General features: G+C 36.4%; 1 protein-coding gene across 20 annotated transcripts in view; it reads left to right on the top strand.

Annotated features, from left to right (window-relative positions):
* The window catches only part of TRPM3 (transient receptor potential cation channel subfamily M member 3), a 921,715-nt gene that overhangs the window by 597,543 nt on the left and 307,490 nt on the right, over positions 1-16,682 (top strand). For all 20 annotated transcript variants that reach the window (XM_032290701.1, XM_032290713.1, XM_032290703.1 and 17 more), the window contains exons 4-5: positions 9,943-10,156; positions 13,724-13,848. In XM_032290701.1, the coding sequence (XP_032146592.1) occupies positions 9,943-10,156; positions 13,724-13,848 (339 nt within the window). The remainder of the gene's footprint in view (positions 1-9,942; positions 10,157-13,723; positions 13,849-16,682) is intronic.

Consider the following 16,682-nt stretch of genomic DNA (forward strand, 5'->3'; position numbering starts at 1 on the left):
ACATGCCTGCTCAGGAGCACTCTGTGTATCTGTTTTATTATACAGGAAGTACTGCAATATGTCACAGAGATTTAGCTACCAAGGACACGAGAGATTCGATGCAGCGATTCTCAACTTGCAAAATTTTGAGATAGGCACACTAATACCTACGTCCAAGACATTCTTCCAAGAGAGTCTCATTCATTGGTCTAGCATAGACCCTGGGTATCCAGAGTTTTTTAAACGTTACACAGGTTATTCTACTCTTCAGCCAGGCTTAAAAAACGCTAACTAATCTGAGCCTAGAGAAGTTAAGTTATTTTCCCAGAGTCACACAATTATTTAACAACATAGTTCTTGAACCCAACCTCCTCAGGACTCCTGTCAGTTCCATTTCTTCTCTCAGAGAAAAATTATCCACATGTATATTTCCCAATAAAACATATACTATGCCTAGTACAGGCTATAGTAGATGTTTTGTTGGGAAATATGTATGTGGGTAATTGAAAGGAAGCTAATTATTATTATGTTTCTAGCTATTTGATAAGGGAACTTTGTAATAGAGTTATAAAGTCACTATTGTTTGATGAGGTTGTTTAAACTCAAAAGCTATGAGCAGGAAGAAGGCTTTGTAAATTTACATCCTCGTTCATAGAACCATTTTCTGTGCCTTTTCGAGTACTTTGCAATGTTCAGTCCTCCATTCCCAGTCCTGACAAGCCCCCATAAAACCACAGTGAAACCAGCACTTGACATAGAACAATTGTGACACAGGAAGAAGACGTTCAAAACTAACCGAAGTAAACGATTCTGACTTCCTGTTCAGTACCAAGCTACATCCTACCAAACTGTAAATCCCAGAAAGCTGTTCCTGAACAGCCAGAAGACTCAGTAGTTCACTCAGGTGCCTCATAAATGTCAGGGCATAAAGACAAAGGGAGAAGATAATAAGAGGCGAAAGCTCTGGTTTAGGCCTTATTTTACTAGGATGGAATCCAGGTAACCTTTTAGGATTCCTTTACAGAACAACAAAAACATTGTATCATTTCTCAAAGGCTCTTCTACTTCTGGGGCTCATGCCTTACATTGTTTAGGAGAGGAAGCAGTGTTAGGCTTGACTACAGATGGAATCTTATTTTCCGACTAATCATCCCTTTCAATTAATGCTGAGCTGACTTGTGGGCCAGGTAAATAAGCGTAACCTAATTAAGGACTTGTGTTTAAACCTCTCAAGTCACCCACATAATTCTCTTTAGGTTTTCCCTTGCTATTTACGCTCCTTATTAAATTAGGTTGAGCCCCTTATTATGATCTTCATATGATGTAAATAATTATTTCTAGCCCTCATTTTCACACTTGAAGCTCTAACTATTGAGTCTGCCAGAGGATGAAAGCCTTATTCTCTGGGCATTGTGAGTGTGAGGTGAAAAGGAATGTTGGGGCTCAAGGGAGAGACATCAGGCAGGGGGACGCTGTGAGCAGCATGACATCTACAAGTTCATGCTCTTAACATGCTTTAGGATTGAATTAAAGATTTTAAAAATTGTCTAACTTTGCAACATGCAAATTTTATCTGGAATCATCATCGACTGACACACACCAAGTAGGAAGTCCCACTTCACAAAACTGCTAATCAATAGGCTATGGCTAACCAAGCAGCTTTACATACACATGGTAAGGTTCTGTAATTGCTCCATTGATTTCCAGTTTCCACCTTGTAAGCTTAAGACCACCAAACTGGCAGTACCTTTGGAAGGCTGTTCTGAAACTGAGAATAAAACTAGAATTTATCAGTTATATTTCTGATCCTAATCATAGATCTATAGAGAAGGAAGAACCAATTATCTACCAAGAAGCCATCCTATCTTTGCCTCTAGAAAATTTTATGCTAAATAATTTGGCAGAAAATTCATACGGTATCCCCTATGACTGGTTCATATGCTTACTGGAGTTTTATATTATTTCTAAACCTTCAGTTTTGGCTTGTCAGCACCCATCTCCTGTAACTACCTGATATCTCACATTAAGATATTGCAAAAACAATATGGAATAAATTACAATGGCATCTCCATTTCCAAAGTTTTGTGGGTCATCAAACTAGGGATTTGATAACAGTGAGAGCAGTTCTAAATATTTTCTTTCTAGGGAGATTTTATATCTATTAAACCATCATAAGCATTAAACTCTTGCTACAAAGCAAAAGGCCCATGGACTTGGAAAGCTGGTATCAACAAAATTGCCTTATCAGTCTCAAACGACATATTTTGTTCAGCTACAGCTTTAATTACAAGTGCCCATTTTAAATGTGGCTACAAAGAGTTAGGAAATGAAATGATGCTTGTTACATTTCTCAAACAGGAAGGAAAATGGGGCAAATTTTCCACTAGAGGCTTGGAAGAAAAGTGTTAAAAATATTTTTAGAATAGATTTACCAATGGTAGTTCCATTATTCAGAACACTACTTAACAAACACCAGGGATCACTTCCAAGAATTAAAGATGGCCTTGCAGTAGAAGGAGGTGGACCTGTCATTTAATATTTCCAAGAGCATAGCCAGATTCATTGTTCTTCAGTTACTTCACATTTTCATTGAAATAGCTGGGCAAATTTACTTGGGTTAAAATTTAGGCCTAAAGAGGTGACTGATGAATTTTCAAAGGCAAATGGCTCTGCCAAAACTCAGATTGAGCATGACAAAGGAAGATTATTGTTATTTTTTCTTAATGAAACAGCCTCCATCTGCTCTATGCTGTAATGGCTGCAGCCCCACCCTCCAGTCTTTGCCCACTGTGAGTCTGATGAACGGGAAAGGACTGTCTGGTTTGTGACACCAAATCAGTGCAGAGCGGAGCCAAGATAAAGTTGAGTTCTGCTTTGACAGACAAATAGTAGCATTTCTAATGACGATGCAGTAAGAGTGGCTTTAGTGAAAAATGCAGTAAGTCATCTGCTAAGCAAAAAGACCTTTGGCACCAGGCAGAGCAGAAACTTGAGAGTTTGCTTCTGAAGCCCTCTGTCATTCGAATGAAAGAAAATCTCTAGTTTTCTATTTATAGTCCCACAGAATGTCATTTCTAAATTTGTTATTTGGAACTCAAAATACATTTTCTCATGAAAATCACGCTGATGTACTGGCCTCCAAAGTAACTAAGAATAGATCAAAAAGTACGATTTCAACTACAACTAGTCTCTAGTTCATGCAGAACATTCTTGAGATGTTATTCTGATTGTCATTAGCTTATCACAGTGCCTTCCTGCTGCCAGGCAGTGACGCCAATGATAGAAAGAGAAGAGATAGAAAATTCCAGGCACGAGTAACTTATCTGAGCCCAGTTTATCTCTTGAAATGATAAACTGGGGAACTAAAGGGCCATGGATGAGGAAAGGATTGGATAGCCCAAAGCAGGTGCTTTTAGAAAGATAAACATCTGCACTAGTCACTCCCCAGATAGCTCTGAGGTGAAAAACAAAAAGTTATTTTGAAAGGCATACTGAAGAGCTAAAGGCAAGTTACTTTGACCTATTATACCCAGGAGTCATATATAAGGTGAATGTGACCTTCATTCAATTTGCATTTATTGATTTTTCCACCATACCTGGTATGTTCCACAATTTAATCCAAAGTGTCCTGTGAGGTCATCAGCATCACCCCTATTTAACAAGAGAGGATGCTCAAATTGTCAAATGACTTACAGTGCCACTATGTGACACTCAAGCGTCATGCTGCTTATGTCTGAAAAATCTCTAAATGGGAGCACCACATCAGAGTAATGGACAGCAGACAAAACTGAGCATGCCCATTAGGAAGAGTTCTTATTATGTGTAAGGTGAGCCCTTTGCAATTAATAGACTCACAAGTGACAGTCAAAATTGCTTATCTTGACAACCAAAATAGCTTCTAATTTCAAACAACATTGACTAACAGGAATTGATTAATTGCTCTGGGCACACCCACTTATGAGTGTGGAGCTGCTGACTCAGCACGAGTTAACTGCCGTGTTACAACACCTCGAGAGCTTACTAATGGAACTGGTCTTTATGGGCATAAGACACATGCACAGGTATGTTTATTGTGGCACTATTCACAATAGCAAAGACTTGAAACCAACCCAAATGGCCATCAATGATAGACTGGATAGAGAAAATGTGGTACATATATACCATGGAATACCATGCAGTCATAAAAAGGATGAGCTCACGTCCTTTTCAGGGACATGGATGAAGCTGAAAACCATCATTCTCAGGAAACAGACACAAGAACAGAAAACCAAACACCACATGTTTTCACTCATAAGTGGGAGTTGAACAATGAGAACACATGGAAACAGGAAGGGGGACATCACGCACAGGGACCTGTCAGGAGGTTGGGGTGTAGGGGAGGGATAGCATTAGGAGAAATACCTAATGTAGAAGACAGGTTGATGGGTGCAGCCAACCACCATGGCACATGTATACCTATGTAACAAACCTGACATTCTGCACGTGTCTCAGAACTTAAAGTGTAATAATAATAAAGAAATCCAGAGGCCCAAGCCCTACCCTAGATGTATTGAATCAGAGCCTTTATTTTTGACAAGGTCAACAGGTGAGTTCTGTGAGCATTAAAATTGGAGAAGCACAGCCCCATCTAGAGCCTCCAGTGTTAACGGTAGCTTCAATAATGAAATAAATGATTATTGGATAACTAGCTCTGATATATTCTAGTTACTCACCTTCCCCAGGTCTCTGTATCCTCATTTGAAAAGCAAAAGAATAGAACAAGAGTCCCATGATTGCCAAGATATCTCTAAATTGTGTTTTCTTTCCAAGACAGTGACTACTTCATAGCCAGTGCTGAAAGGCTTACCAAAAAAAAAAAAAAAGAGAGAGAGAGAGAGAGACATGCACGGGTCAAACACTGTCCCTCCCCTCAAAGCTCTTACAACATAGGGAGATAAAATTGGCACATGGGAAAAACAGCCAGAAAAAAAAGTATCACACTGGTTTTGATTAAGAGTTATATTGCATCAGCCTGAACTTGCATTCTCAGGAAGTCATGTTGGATGAAACAAAGGCCTTTGAAAGATGAGAATGATTTCTGTAGATGAAAGGGGAGAGATTGCGTTATCTAGGACTTGGGGAGCAGCACTGGCCAAATGCAGAGAGAGAAATGAGGAAAGCCTCAGAACTGGTAAGATTAGGTCAAGTTATAGTGGATGCTGAGGGCAAGAATGGGGAGCTTACATCTGATAGAAGAATTTTTAATTGAGAAATAATATGGTACAAAATGTATTGGAGAAAGAAGTCTGCCTGTTGGTGTCTCATAGAGAAGTCAGTAGGAGGCTGTTGCTATAATTCGAACTGACATCCTACTAAGTAGAATACATTCTTAAAATGGCAACTGAAGAAATAGAGAAAAAGGGCTGGTTGACAGCACTGTTTTGATAAGTGGATCATTCGAATTTGGAGACTGATTGGTTATAGGTAAAGAAAAAGGAGAAGTACAGAGAGACAGAGCCATTTATACCCTCGAGGTAAAGAGAAAGGGACCTGGAGTGAGACCTGGCCTGAGAGCACTACCATACTAGCAGAGTGAGCTTGAGAACATGATGAATTCTCTCTGTCCCACCAGTAAAACGTGGCTGAAATCGACCTCCATGTTGTTGGGAGGAGTATGCGAGAAGGTACAAGTAGAACACACAGCATGTATGTGCCTGGTGCACAATAAATACACAAGGTTCTTGTATTCTGGTTATTTTGTTCTTGCTTTTTGGGATTTTATTTTTCTTAGTAGAGTTAAGTAGTTGTGAGCAGAGAGAAATAGGTGAAGAGAGCCCATGCGTAGTGTGACCTCACCTGGTGTCTCCCTTTCTTCATTTGTAAGATGGGGAGCTGGGATCAAGGGGATCTCCTAGGTGATTCATTCATTCGCTCTCTTGATTGGCTTACTAGCTGATTAACAAACATTCTGTGATAATGAACACAGCTTTGCCTGGGTTAGGCTACTTTCAAAAGGAATTTCAACATATTCAGTAGATCTATTGGTCTTTTCCAGTGAGCTGCTCAGCTGATCAATAAGTAGACCCTTTTCATTTCTTATTGTTATATTGCATGTATGACTTTAGAAGTCCCAAAGTAAATTATTTATCAAGGGAGGCTTACTCCTAAAAATGTATTTAGGTGATTAGTACCAATTGGTATGAATAAATGAACTCTATAATATGTCATTTAGCTAGTTAAGCTTGCTGAAATTATTATACGATATCTGTAGTAATTTGGTATGAATTGTAATCTCCTTTCACACTATGTGAGTTATGTATGCATATCTATTCCCAGGTACTAACTCCTTTATTTATTTATTCTTTTATTCTTTTATTTTACAGCATTCATTATAAATATTTCTCTTATAAAGAGATTCTCAATGAAGATTTTTAAAAGAAGCTTTTACTTAAGAAATTCCTCTGGTTGCTTCTTATATTCCAATACCTTCTCTTCTGCCAGAATGCTCCTTGTGTGGCACAAAAGTACACATAGGTGAAAATTTCTGTTAATAGATACCTGAAAGTTTTTGTTCTCTGCATGAGAGTTTGTGCAGAAAAGATGCCATTTTTCATATTGTAAACGCTAGTCAAATTATATAGTGTACTTAGCTAAAATTGTCAATATTTACTCTGTGTTCTTGAATCATGTTTTGCTAGGTAGATCAGATCAATCTGGAAACAACTGTATTTGGATTCCAACACTTCGGATTTCTAGCATATATATCTGTGTATCTATAGATATATATATATATATATATATATATATATATATATATATATAACTAGCTCTTTGGTATCTCCTGATGATGCAGTTTATTTTATTAAGCTGCTTTCATATTTTGCATGTTTTTTGCCGCACGTTTTAGCTAAATATATTTCAAATATACTTTAACAAAAGAATAGACAAACAGTTTATGAGGCTTTGAAACAGTGGGGTTTTCCAGATCCAAAAACATGGCAATAAATTATCATCTCCTGGATAATCTTATTTATAAATCCAAAAGCATGTGTTTGTATGATTACATGCAGGCATATTCATTTTGTGGTTATGCAACTTCAACATTAACTTAAATTCCAGAATTAATAATTTCCCTTCTTTCCCACACAACATAGACTTTAGAATGCCATAACCCTAATTGTTACCTACCATTTATATGCTGTATTGTCCAGTGATTTAGTTCTATCACTTTCCACTGTGAATTAGATGTTATTTCGTATTATATACCCAATACTTTTTTAGATTTACATTATATTAATTAATATCTTAGTTTATCTTCCTACATTACAACCCAGTTCATCTATTTTGGATCATATAAGTTCTGCCTCTTATATTTACTTTAAAACTTACCTCAGCGAAGTCACCTAGAGGTAAACTGTCTCAGTTTTGGCAGTGTGAAATATCTATAATCTGCTCTCATTTTTAAAAGACAGTTTTGTTGAATATAGAATTCTAGACTGACAGGTAATTTCTCTTGACACATTGAAGGTTTTGGTTTCAGGTGTCTATTCTTGCTGTTGAGGAGTCAGTCTTTAGTCTAATGACTGTTTCTTTGTAAATGATCTTTCTTTATTTCCAGATACTTCTGAGGGCTTCCCCCTCCCTTTGGTGTTCCATATGATGTATATAGAAGTGGGGTTTTTCATTTGTCCTGCTTAGGATTCATTGAACTTTCTGCATCTTAGAATTGGTATCTTTCTATAATTCTGAGAAATACTCAGCCAGTATCTCTTCCAATATTTCCTCCTCCCCATCATCTCTTTTATTTCTAGCTATAATTCTGATTATCTCCTCCAAGCTCCTTCATTTTTCTTTTATGCTTTCAAATCCTTTTTCTGGCTGCATCTTCTTTATCTTCTTGATCTATTATCATTATATCTAATATGTAATTTAACTTATCCATTTTAATTTTTATTGATTACATTTCAATTTCTAGAAGTTCTGTTTGGTACTTTTTCAGATATATCTATATGTAGATGTCTGTTTTTATCATTTCTTTCTCCTTACTCTTATACTCAATCATCTTGTTTATGCTTTTTCAACATATTAAACACAGTTGTCGCATAGCCTGTATCTGATCATTTCAATGATTTTGAGGATCTTATTTTGCTGCCTGTTATTTCTATTGGTTCTCATTCACACTGCTTTATTTCCTCTATAATTTATTATTTTATTGTTTTACTATGAAATACTTATTTCCCCATGAGAATTATTTTAGGCATGGATTGATGACACATTCTTCTACAGAGAATCTGCCTTTACTTCTGCCAGTTATCAGAAACCATTATCCAGCCAGAACTGTTGAACATTAAACACTGCTTAGCCATTCTCAAACCACACTGGCAGTGTGAATAGAGACAAGGCCTTCTGTGGGGGCCTGTTTGTGTTTAAAAATAATTAGAGGAGACTGGGGTGGGATAACATTAGGAGAAATACCTAATATAGATGAACAGAGGGATGGATGCAGCAAACCACTAAGGCATGTGTATACCTATGTAACAAACCTGCACATTCTGCATATGTATCCCAGAACTTAAAGTATAATAAAAATTTTTATGTATATAAAATAATCAGAGGGGAAATTTTTTCCTCATCTACCCAGAGTCAAAATTGAGGTAGGAAAGTTTTCTTGCCATTTTCTTCTGTACCTCAGCCTTATTTAATTTTTTTCTTATACTTGAGGATGAGCCCTTTGAAGTATACCAGCCTTATATGGGGTCCCATATTAAACTCTCCCATAAACTCATTAAATTACCCCTGCGTGCAACCATTACATCAGATGCCCTAGATCTTCCAGGGTTTAGGAAAGACACCCAGGGTCAAATCTTGCTTTGGTACTTCCTAACCTCCTGAGGTTCTAAACTGCTTCTTTGTTTAGGATTCTCAATAATTCTTTTTTTCATGCCAGCTTAGAAACCTATTTTAAAGGACTTTCTGTATTTGCCCAGGTTTTCAGCTGTTTCCAGATAGAAATTGATGTTTTTATATAATTAAATTGAGACATAAATGAGTATTTATGTATATGGTTATGCATATTTATTGCTGCATGTATTTATAGTATTTCGTTTATATAAACTTATCATAACTTTATTTCCAGTTGCATCTAATAACACCTTGATATTTGCTATACACTCAAATTTTCAACTATTCTATAAGAATAGTTGTCCTGCCTTTTGTTACTTGTCTTCTTTAAAAGATGAAGAAAGCATTACATTTGGTATGCAATTATTAGAGATATAAATAAATGTAATTCACTATTACCTTATTTTAAAATTCTCATTACATTATGTAGAAGTGTAGGATCTTTCAAACCCTCTCAACATAATAGGGTCACAGAAATAATATGTGCATCTAGTTAATATAAAGGGATATTAAAAATATGAGAAGCATTTGAACTGCTGTACAAATGTAAAGGGGGGTAAAATATAAACATGGTTTCCTTTGAGCAAAGAACTCAGTCTGGGAAAAGTCATGCTTGCACAGCATTTTAGAAAATGTAATAATTTAAAAATGAATTGTCACAATTTCAAGAATGCCTTTAAAAATAGTGAATCTGAGAAATGCCAGATGTAGGTGATGGGGAGGAAGGCAGCAAATCACACTGCCACGTGTGTTCCTATGCAACAATTTTGCATGTTCTTCACATGTACCCCAAAACCTAAAATGCAATAAAACAAATAAATGGGAAAAAAAAAAAGAAAATTCAAAATATACAGAATTAAAAAGCAAAAAAAAAAAAATAATAAAAATAAAAATAAAAATAGTGAATCTTTTTGTCTAATGAAGGTCCTTTTGGTAGTGCAAATGATCACCACTTTTAAAAAAATTTGATTTTACATGAGACATTTTTGTCACATAACTACACATATAATTAGAATCAGTAAAGATAAGCAGCCTCAGCCAGTCCTGCCTTGTCTCCCTAATTGATGTCCTTTCTTCTTCCAGTATGTGCGAGTATCTTTTGATACAAAACCCGATCTCCTGTTGCACCTGATGACCAAGGAATGGCAGTTGGAGCTTCCCAAGCTTCTCATCTCTGTCCATGGGGGCCTGCAGAACTTTGAACTCCAGCCAAAACTCAAGCAAGTCTTTGGGAAAGGGCTCATCAAAGCAGCTATGACAACTGGAGCGTGGATATTCACTGGAGGAGTTAACACAGGTAATTGCAAGTGGAACAGAGAAAGGCAACATAGGCCATGGGAATGTTGTGCCTGAGATAATTTTCTCCTAAGGTTAATTATCTCTATATCACCCCACTTCATCCCTACCCATGGGTCCATAGTTGTTGATTATCTCTCCCTCCTTTATCTAAATGAGAACTGTAAAGTTATTTCTTAACCAAGAAGAATTACTTACACATAAGAAACAGGTTGGGATATTTAATAATTGACTATACAGAATTCATAAACATGACTAATGGAATTTCATAGGATATTTTTAAGTAGCTTAAGTTTCCAGTAATTCTTTAAGGAATGACTTCTGCTTGAAATGGGAAGCTCTACCTTTGTCCTTTAAGCAATTTCAAGTTTGGTGCCAAATAGCTTTAATTTTTGCAAAATGCCATTTCCATCTGGGACATAAATTATGATGGCAAAGTCTAGGGCATTATGTATTTATTGTTTAAAATATTGTATTAACTCCTCACTATGCCAATGGAAGACATACCACACTCTGAATTCCAAAGAACATTTTTTTCCTGTCATCTATATTGTGATACAGAAGCATCCTCAAATCAATTCTTACCAGCCCCTCTATAGTTAAGTGCTTATTTGCAGAACATTATTAATGTGCACTAGATAATGTAATGAATGCCTGTAAATGTTTTTGGCCTATTCTCCCAGCCTGAAATCTGAGGTGCCAATTGGAAATGCAGAGGTAATGTTGCAGTAAGTTAAGGCAAGCTTGTTAAAAGGCCCAAAGTCTGTACTTGTGGACACATTCATAGTTAATGGAATATTCTAAACATAATTCTGGACCAATTAGTGTTAAATAACACGTTATCTTTGGCCGGGTGTGGTGGCTCATGCCTGTAATCCCAGCACTTTGGGAAGCTGAGGTGGGTGGATCACCTAAGGTCAGGAGTTCGAGACCAGGCTGACCAATATGGTAAAACCCCGTCTCTACTATAAATGCAAAAATTAGCCAGTCATGGTGGCGGGCACCTGTAGTCTCAGCTTCTTGGGAAACTGAGGCAGGAGAATTGCTTGAACCCAGGAGGTGGAGGTTGCAGCGAGCTGAGATCGTGCCACTCTCAAGCCTGGGCAACAAGAGCAAAACTCCATCTCAAAAAACAAAAATAACATGTTATCTTAATGTTGTTTAATTTTGTGTCTGTAGTTTGGATGCTGTTTGAGTAAGACCCACATTGAGAATTCTCTTAAACACCTAGAATCTGTGAACATTCTGCACATAGCTCCGTAAAGATATCTTAGCTGTGAAGTCTGCAGACAGCTCATGTTCAATGCAATTATGTTAAATTCTGGCTCAACCCATACACTGACATGTTCTTAAAAGGACCTGCTCAGCTCTTTACTGTTTATCCTATAGTAATTAAATATCTACAGAGCAATTTTTCTTTCAATGACTGTTCAGGTTTTGGGCTCCATGTTTTCCTCTCAACTAAGGACTCACTTGCCTGTGATTACTGTCTTCTGCTTTCATGTCATATAGAGACCAACTCAAAGTGTTCCACATGTGCAAAAGAAAGGCTTACCAATGCTCTATTTCTAAGAATTTGGCATACTGTTTTTATTCTTTTATGAAATGCATTCAATATCAAAAGAAGAATTTATAGCCTACATACTACAAACCCAGAGCTTATCTCTGCTTCACTCCAGGCTTAGGGTTCAATCCAATCCCTAAAGTGAGGTTCTAACAATGAAACGTTAAAGTTAGGTAAGAGGTATTAATAGAATTGTGCAGACCAGATGAGCATACCATAAAGTTAAACTTCTTGTCTAGGGCTGGCCCTGAAAGGAGTTTTGCATATCAATTGAAAATAATTTAATATTAATATTCATGGCTTTATTTGGGGGAGTTTGGTTGATTTTGGTTTTGGTTCCTTTTGTTTTTTTACCAGTACTCTCACTCAGAAGATTCATAGATAAGGTAATAAGTGAAAATGCTATTCTTTCCAACACTCCTTCATAGCTCAGTATGGATTAATGGTTATTTACACTGTTTTGTTATTTGCTTTTTAAACAGTGATTCCTTCTGTTTCATCTTATGAATATTTCAGTATTGAGTTACTTAAATACATGTCTTTTCCCATGATTAAATTGCCTGGTGGGTTTCATGTGTTTAGTTCATTTAGTGCAGTGTCTGAGCCCTTCCTCTAGGCAAGCCCCTGAGGCAGAGGAAGATGAATAAAGCACTGACCCTCCAACATTTCTCTCAAAGAGTTTTACTGTTAGAAGAGACATCTTCACATATAATTATGAATCACTGCAGAACATGTTAAGTCACATACTGAGCTATTCAAAATTTACAAACTGCCATATGTTCAAATGGAGAAGAAATCAAATCAGACTCAACATTCATATAGGAAATGGCACTAGGTATGAATTTTTTTCTGGAGAAATGGGTGGAAGTTTGATAAACAGAAACATTTTTTCTTGGAGGATATATCTTACACATCTTTCTTAGAGGATATATCTTATTCGCCTTTCTTAGAGGATATATCTTATACGTCTTATACCTATAAAAATGATCATTTGAGAGGGAGGTTAAAAGAATTTGAAATTGCATCTTCTTTAAGGGGTTTTTAAAAAGGTAAGAGTTATGCCGCCTACCATCTTGTAAACTGAACTTTGTAAACTCACCCTTAACTATGATGGGGAAGGTAACTTTGACAGAAGAGGAAAACAATGACAATGATGAAGATTAAAAGGTATATATTTTAACATAAATTTTCCACAGAACAATCCAACATTGTCTTTATGAGTAGGTTCTCATAAAGGTTAACAAAATCTCAAACTAAATAACTTATCTATCTGAATGACCTTAACTCATATACAAAATGTGGTATAGATTTAATATACTACTACATATGGTGCTTTTAACATGACACAGTCAAGCTGTTGGTTCCTAGTCATACTAACAAATTATTATGAGAAAAAGAGTTTGTTTTAAAAAATTGTATTTATTCTTTTTGCAGACATTGGATGCTTTTTATTTTTTCATATAAATCATAATAATAAATGCAGTGCTAGAATTAATATACAAATCTGGCTAATGCATCTGGCATTACAGCCACAAGTTTATGTTTCCTCCTAAATACAGGTAGTTTGTATAGAAATGTGTCAAAATTTTATATTCAATTTATTTAACCTTGGGAGAAACCATAACCACAATTTATTTTTTTATTGTTTTGAGACAGAGTCTCGCTCTGTTGCCCAGGCTAGAGTGCAGTGCTCCAACCTCAGCTCACTGCAACCTCTGCCTCCTGGGTTCAAGCAATTCTCCTGCCTCAGCCTCCTAAGTAGCTGGGACTACAGGTGCATGCCACCATGTCCAACTAATTTTTTGTGTTTTTACTGAAGACGGGGTTTCACCATGTCAGCAAGTATATTCTCAATCTCCTGACCTCTTGATCCACCCACGTCAGCCTCCCAAAGTGCTGGGATTACAGGCATGAGCCAACACTCCTGGCCCACAATTTTCTTTAGAATAATGGAATGGTAATTGCTTTAAAAGACAAAATTAATGCTTCTCTCTTTTCTTTTAGGTGTTATTCGTCATGTTGGAGACGCCTTGAAGGATCATGCATCTAAGTCTCGAGGAAAGATATGCACCATAGGTATTGCCCCCTGGGGAATCGTGGAAAACCAGGAAGATCTCATTGGAAGAGATGTAAGTCCTGAGTGCTATCCCTTTCCATGACTTCTTCTAGAGGGGATATCAGAAAAGTATAATAAAATTAATATTCAAAATGTACATATTACAGTAGTCTTTTAGTCCTTACTCCGTAAAATGAAATTTATATTAAGGAATGGTTTCCTGGGCAAATAAATACTTATTTTCTAAAATCTCTATGCAAACTCCAGGTCAATTCTTATGATCAAGAAAAGTCCCAAGCAAGATTTATCAACTACCCGCTTCTGCTTAAATCAAGCAGTGGTCTTTCTTCACCCGTCAAATCTGGCGCTTACTCTTGGTATAATTATATTAAGATTCATTAACACCACTTAATATATGGCAACAGGAACTCATTGACTGTACAGTGAACAGGGACTCTCTGCACCCCAGGGCTCCAGCATCTTTATTATTTGAGTATCTTTCACCTAGCTCCTGAGAGTTGCAGAGAAACATTCTTTTCATTTCAAAGTACCAAGACATCTATCTGATCCACAAAAAAAATTTTTTTTAATGGCTAAGAATTAACTTGTCTTAAACTACTTCTTCAATTATGATGCAATACAATGCAACCATATTATTTTAATCCAACACAATATATGCAGTTTTTAAAAATGCAATGCAAAATACTTTAAATTAAAAAAGTTAAATGTCATCATAGGGCTCAAATGTCCTGCCCTTAGCATAATCTTCAAATGTGTTGTATGAGTTACCAATGGCAACGCAGGCATTTAAAAAAGGAGGTAGGATCTGTTTGACCCTGAGCAGAGGTATTTCCCCAGGGGCTTGCTTTTCTCCTGAAAATTTACCTAAATGGGACAGACTGTGGTGCATTTGAGCAGCAGACACTTTCATCTCAGTTTTAAATAAAACATATGTTTCAAAAAAAATTAAATGTCATGGAGCACAGCAGTAAACTCTTTGTTGCCTTTAAAAAATATCTTTATGGGGTCCAAGTGCAAGTGTCTTATATATATATATATAAGTGATTATATGCATAGTGATTAAGTCTAGGCTGTTAGTGTACCCATCACCTGAATAGTGAACATTGTACCCAACAGGTAATTTTTCAACCCTCGCCCCTCCCGCCTTTTGTAGCCTCCAATGTCCATATTCTACTCTGTATGTCCATGTGTACCTAGTATTTAGCCCCCACTTGCAAAGAAGAACATGCGGTATTTGACTTTGTTCCTGAGTTATTTTACTTAGGAAAATGGGCTTCAGTTCCTTCCATGTTGCTGCAAAGGACATGATTTCATTTTCTTTTATGATTGGGAAGTATCCATATACAGTATATCCCACTATGTCCTCCATGGATGAACACTTAGGTGGATTCTGTATTTTTGCATTGTTAGTTGTGCTGCAAAAAACATGTGAGCGCAGGTGTCTTTTTAATATAATATATTGTTTTCCTTAACAACAAAAAAAAAAACACTTTAAATCCATTAGAGCCTTTATTTAAAGTGATAACAAGTGACCACATCAGTGATAACAGATTACATGTGTAAATGCTAATTTATCCAGGACATATAGGATAAGGAATGAGATATCGGTTTTATGACTGTAATATTCTCATAATTAAAATGTATTGGCTATTTCCTATTACATAGAGATTGAATATCTCAGCAGCAATTTCCAAAGTTTTATATAGACAAACCTGACTGGAAAAGTAAGTGCTTCTAATTTCTTCAAAGTATCTGAGACTAGCCTTTCATGTAATATACTTGGGGTAATACTTGCCTTAGATTCCAAATTGGCTTTTAAGTATGTTGATTTTGCACTAGAATATATACATGTCTTAAAGAATTAGAATACACCAATTTCAGCAGTGAAATCATTTAATAATGCATATTATTAATATATGCATTAATTATTTTAAATGTGTTCATTCAAAAATCATTTTGAAATGTTCATAGCTTCAGGATCTCTATTGTAAACTCAAATTATTATTACTCAATTTGAAGTGGGACAATATTTTGGAAGTTCCTCATTCAGATGAATTATGAATAAATGGCAGTTGATTATTTCTTTAGGCAAGATAGAGTAACTAATTCCCTTAGTTGCCTAAGCATTTGCAGAGAATGCTGGCCTACTAGCTCCTTGTATTATTTTGTTTGTTCATCTTATACATTTTATAGGATTTCAGAAAGACAGTACTTCTATTACATTTACTTACCTTGTTGAATTGGAAGCATCACTTCTGATTCTTTTACCTCCCATTCCAACTTTTTCTCTGACTTTACTTTCTCCTTTTGCTCCTCTTTTTCTTTCTTCTTTTGTTTCTCCCATTACTTCTTCCCATTTGTATGCAGCTAGAAACTTACGCATTCCAGTGGGACTTATTGACATGGTCTGCCTTTTCAACTGAAAATAGTCTTGAGCCTAGCACAGAGGGCAGAAAAATGCTTGGTAAATGTGTTCATCCATCACTGCTGTTCCTGGGAGGTCTTATAAAGGCAAATCATGGCTCACAGAGAACCAGGTGGACCATGCGCGAGGCTATTGCAAAAAGGAAATGAAAGTGGCAGGTTATAGAGAACACAGGAAGGACAGTTGTATTTCACTTTTTCAGTAAATCTTTCACTGGGTTCTACTGAATTTTGATGTGGGGCTAAACAGTGTGGGATGGAAACAGGCCTTTCTCTAAAGCCTTTGAAAGATGTGCGATCTACCCAGCTGAGTGGTAGTACTATCTTTGATGTTTTAAATTTAAATATTATCCACTCTGTTTCACCATGTCCTTCTTTTCTCAATTAATAGATCAAACAGCAGACTTTGGTGAGGAATAAGGCTATGGATACTGAGATGGTAATCATTTTCCCCCCTGCCAC

Source organism: Sapajus apella, unplaced genomic scaffold (genome assembly GCF_009761245.1).
Source record: "Sapajus apella isolate SASKATOON/1434 unplaced genomic scaffold, GSC_monkey_1.0 scaffold24, whole genome shotgun sequence".
NCBI lineage: Eukaryota > Metazoa > Chordata > Mammalia > Primates > Cebidae > Sapajus > Sapajus apella.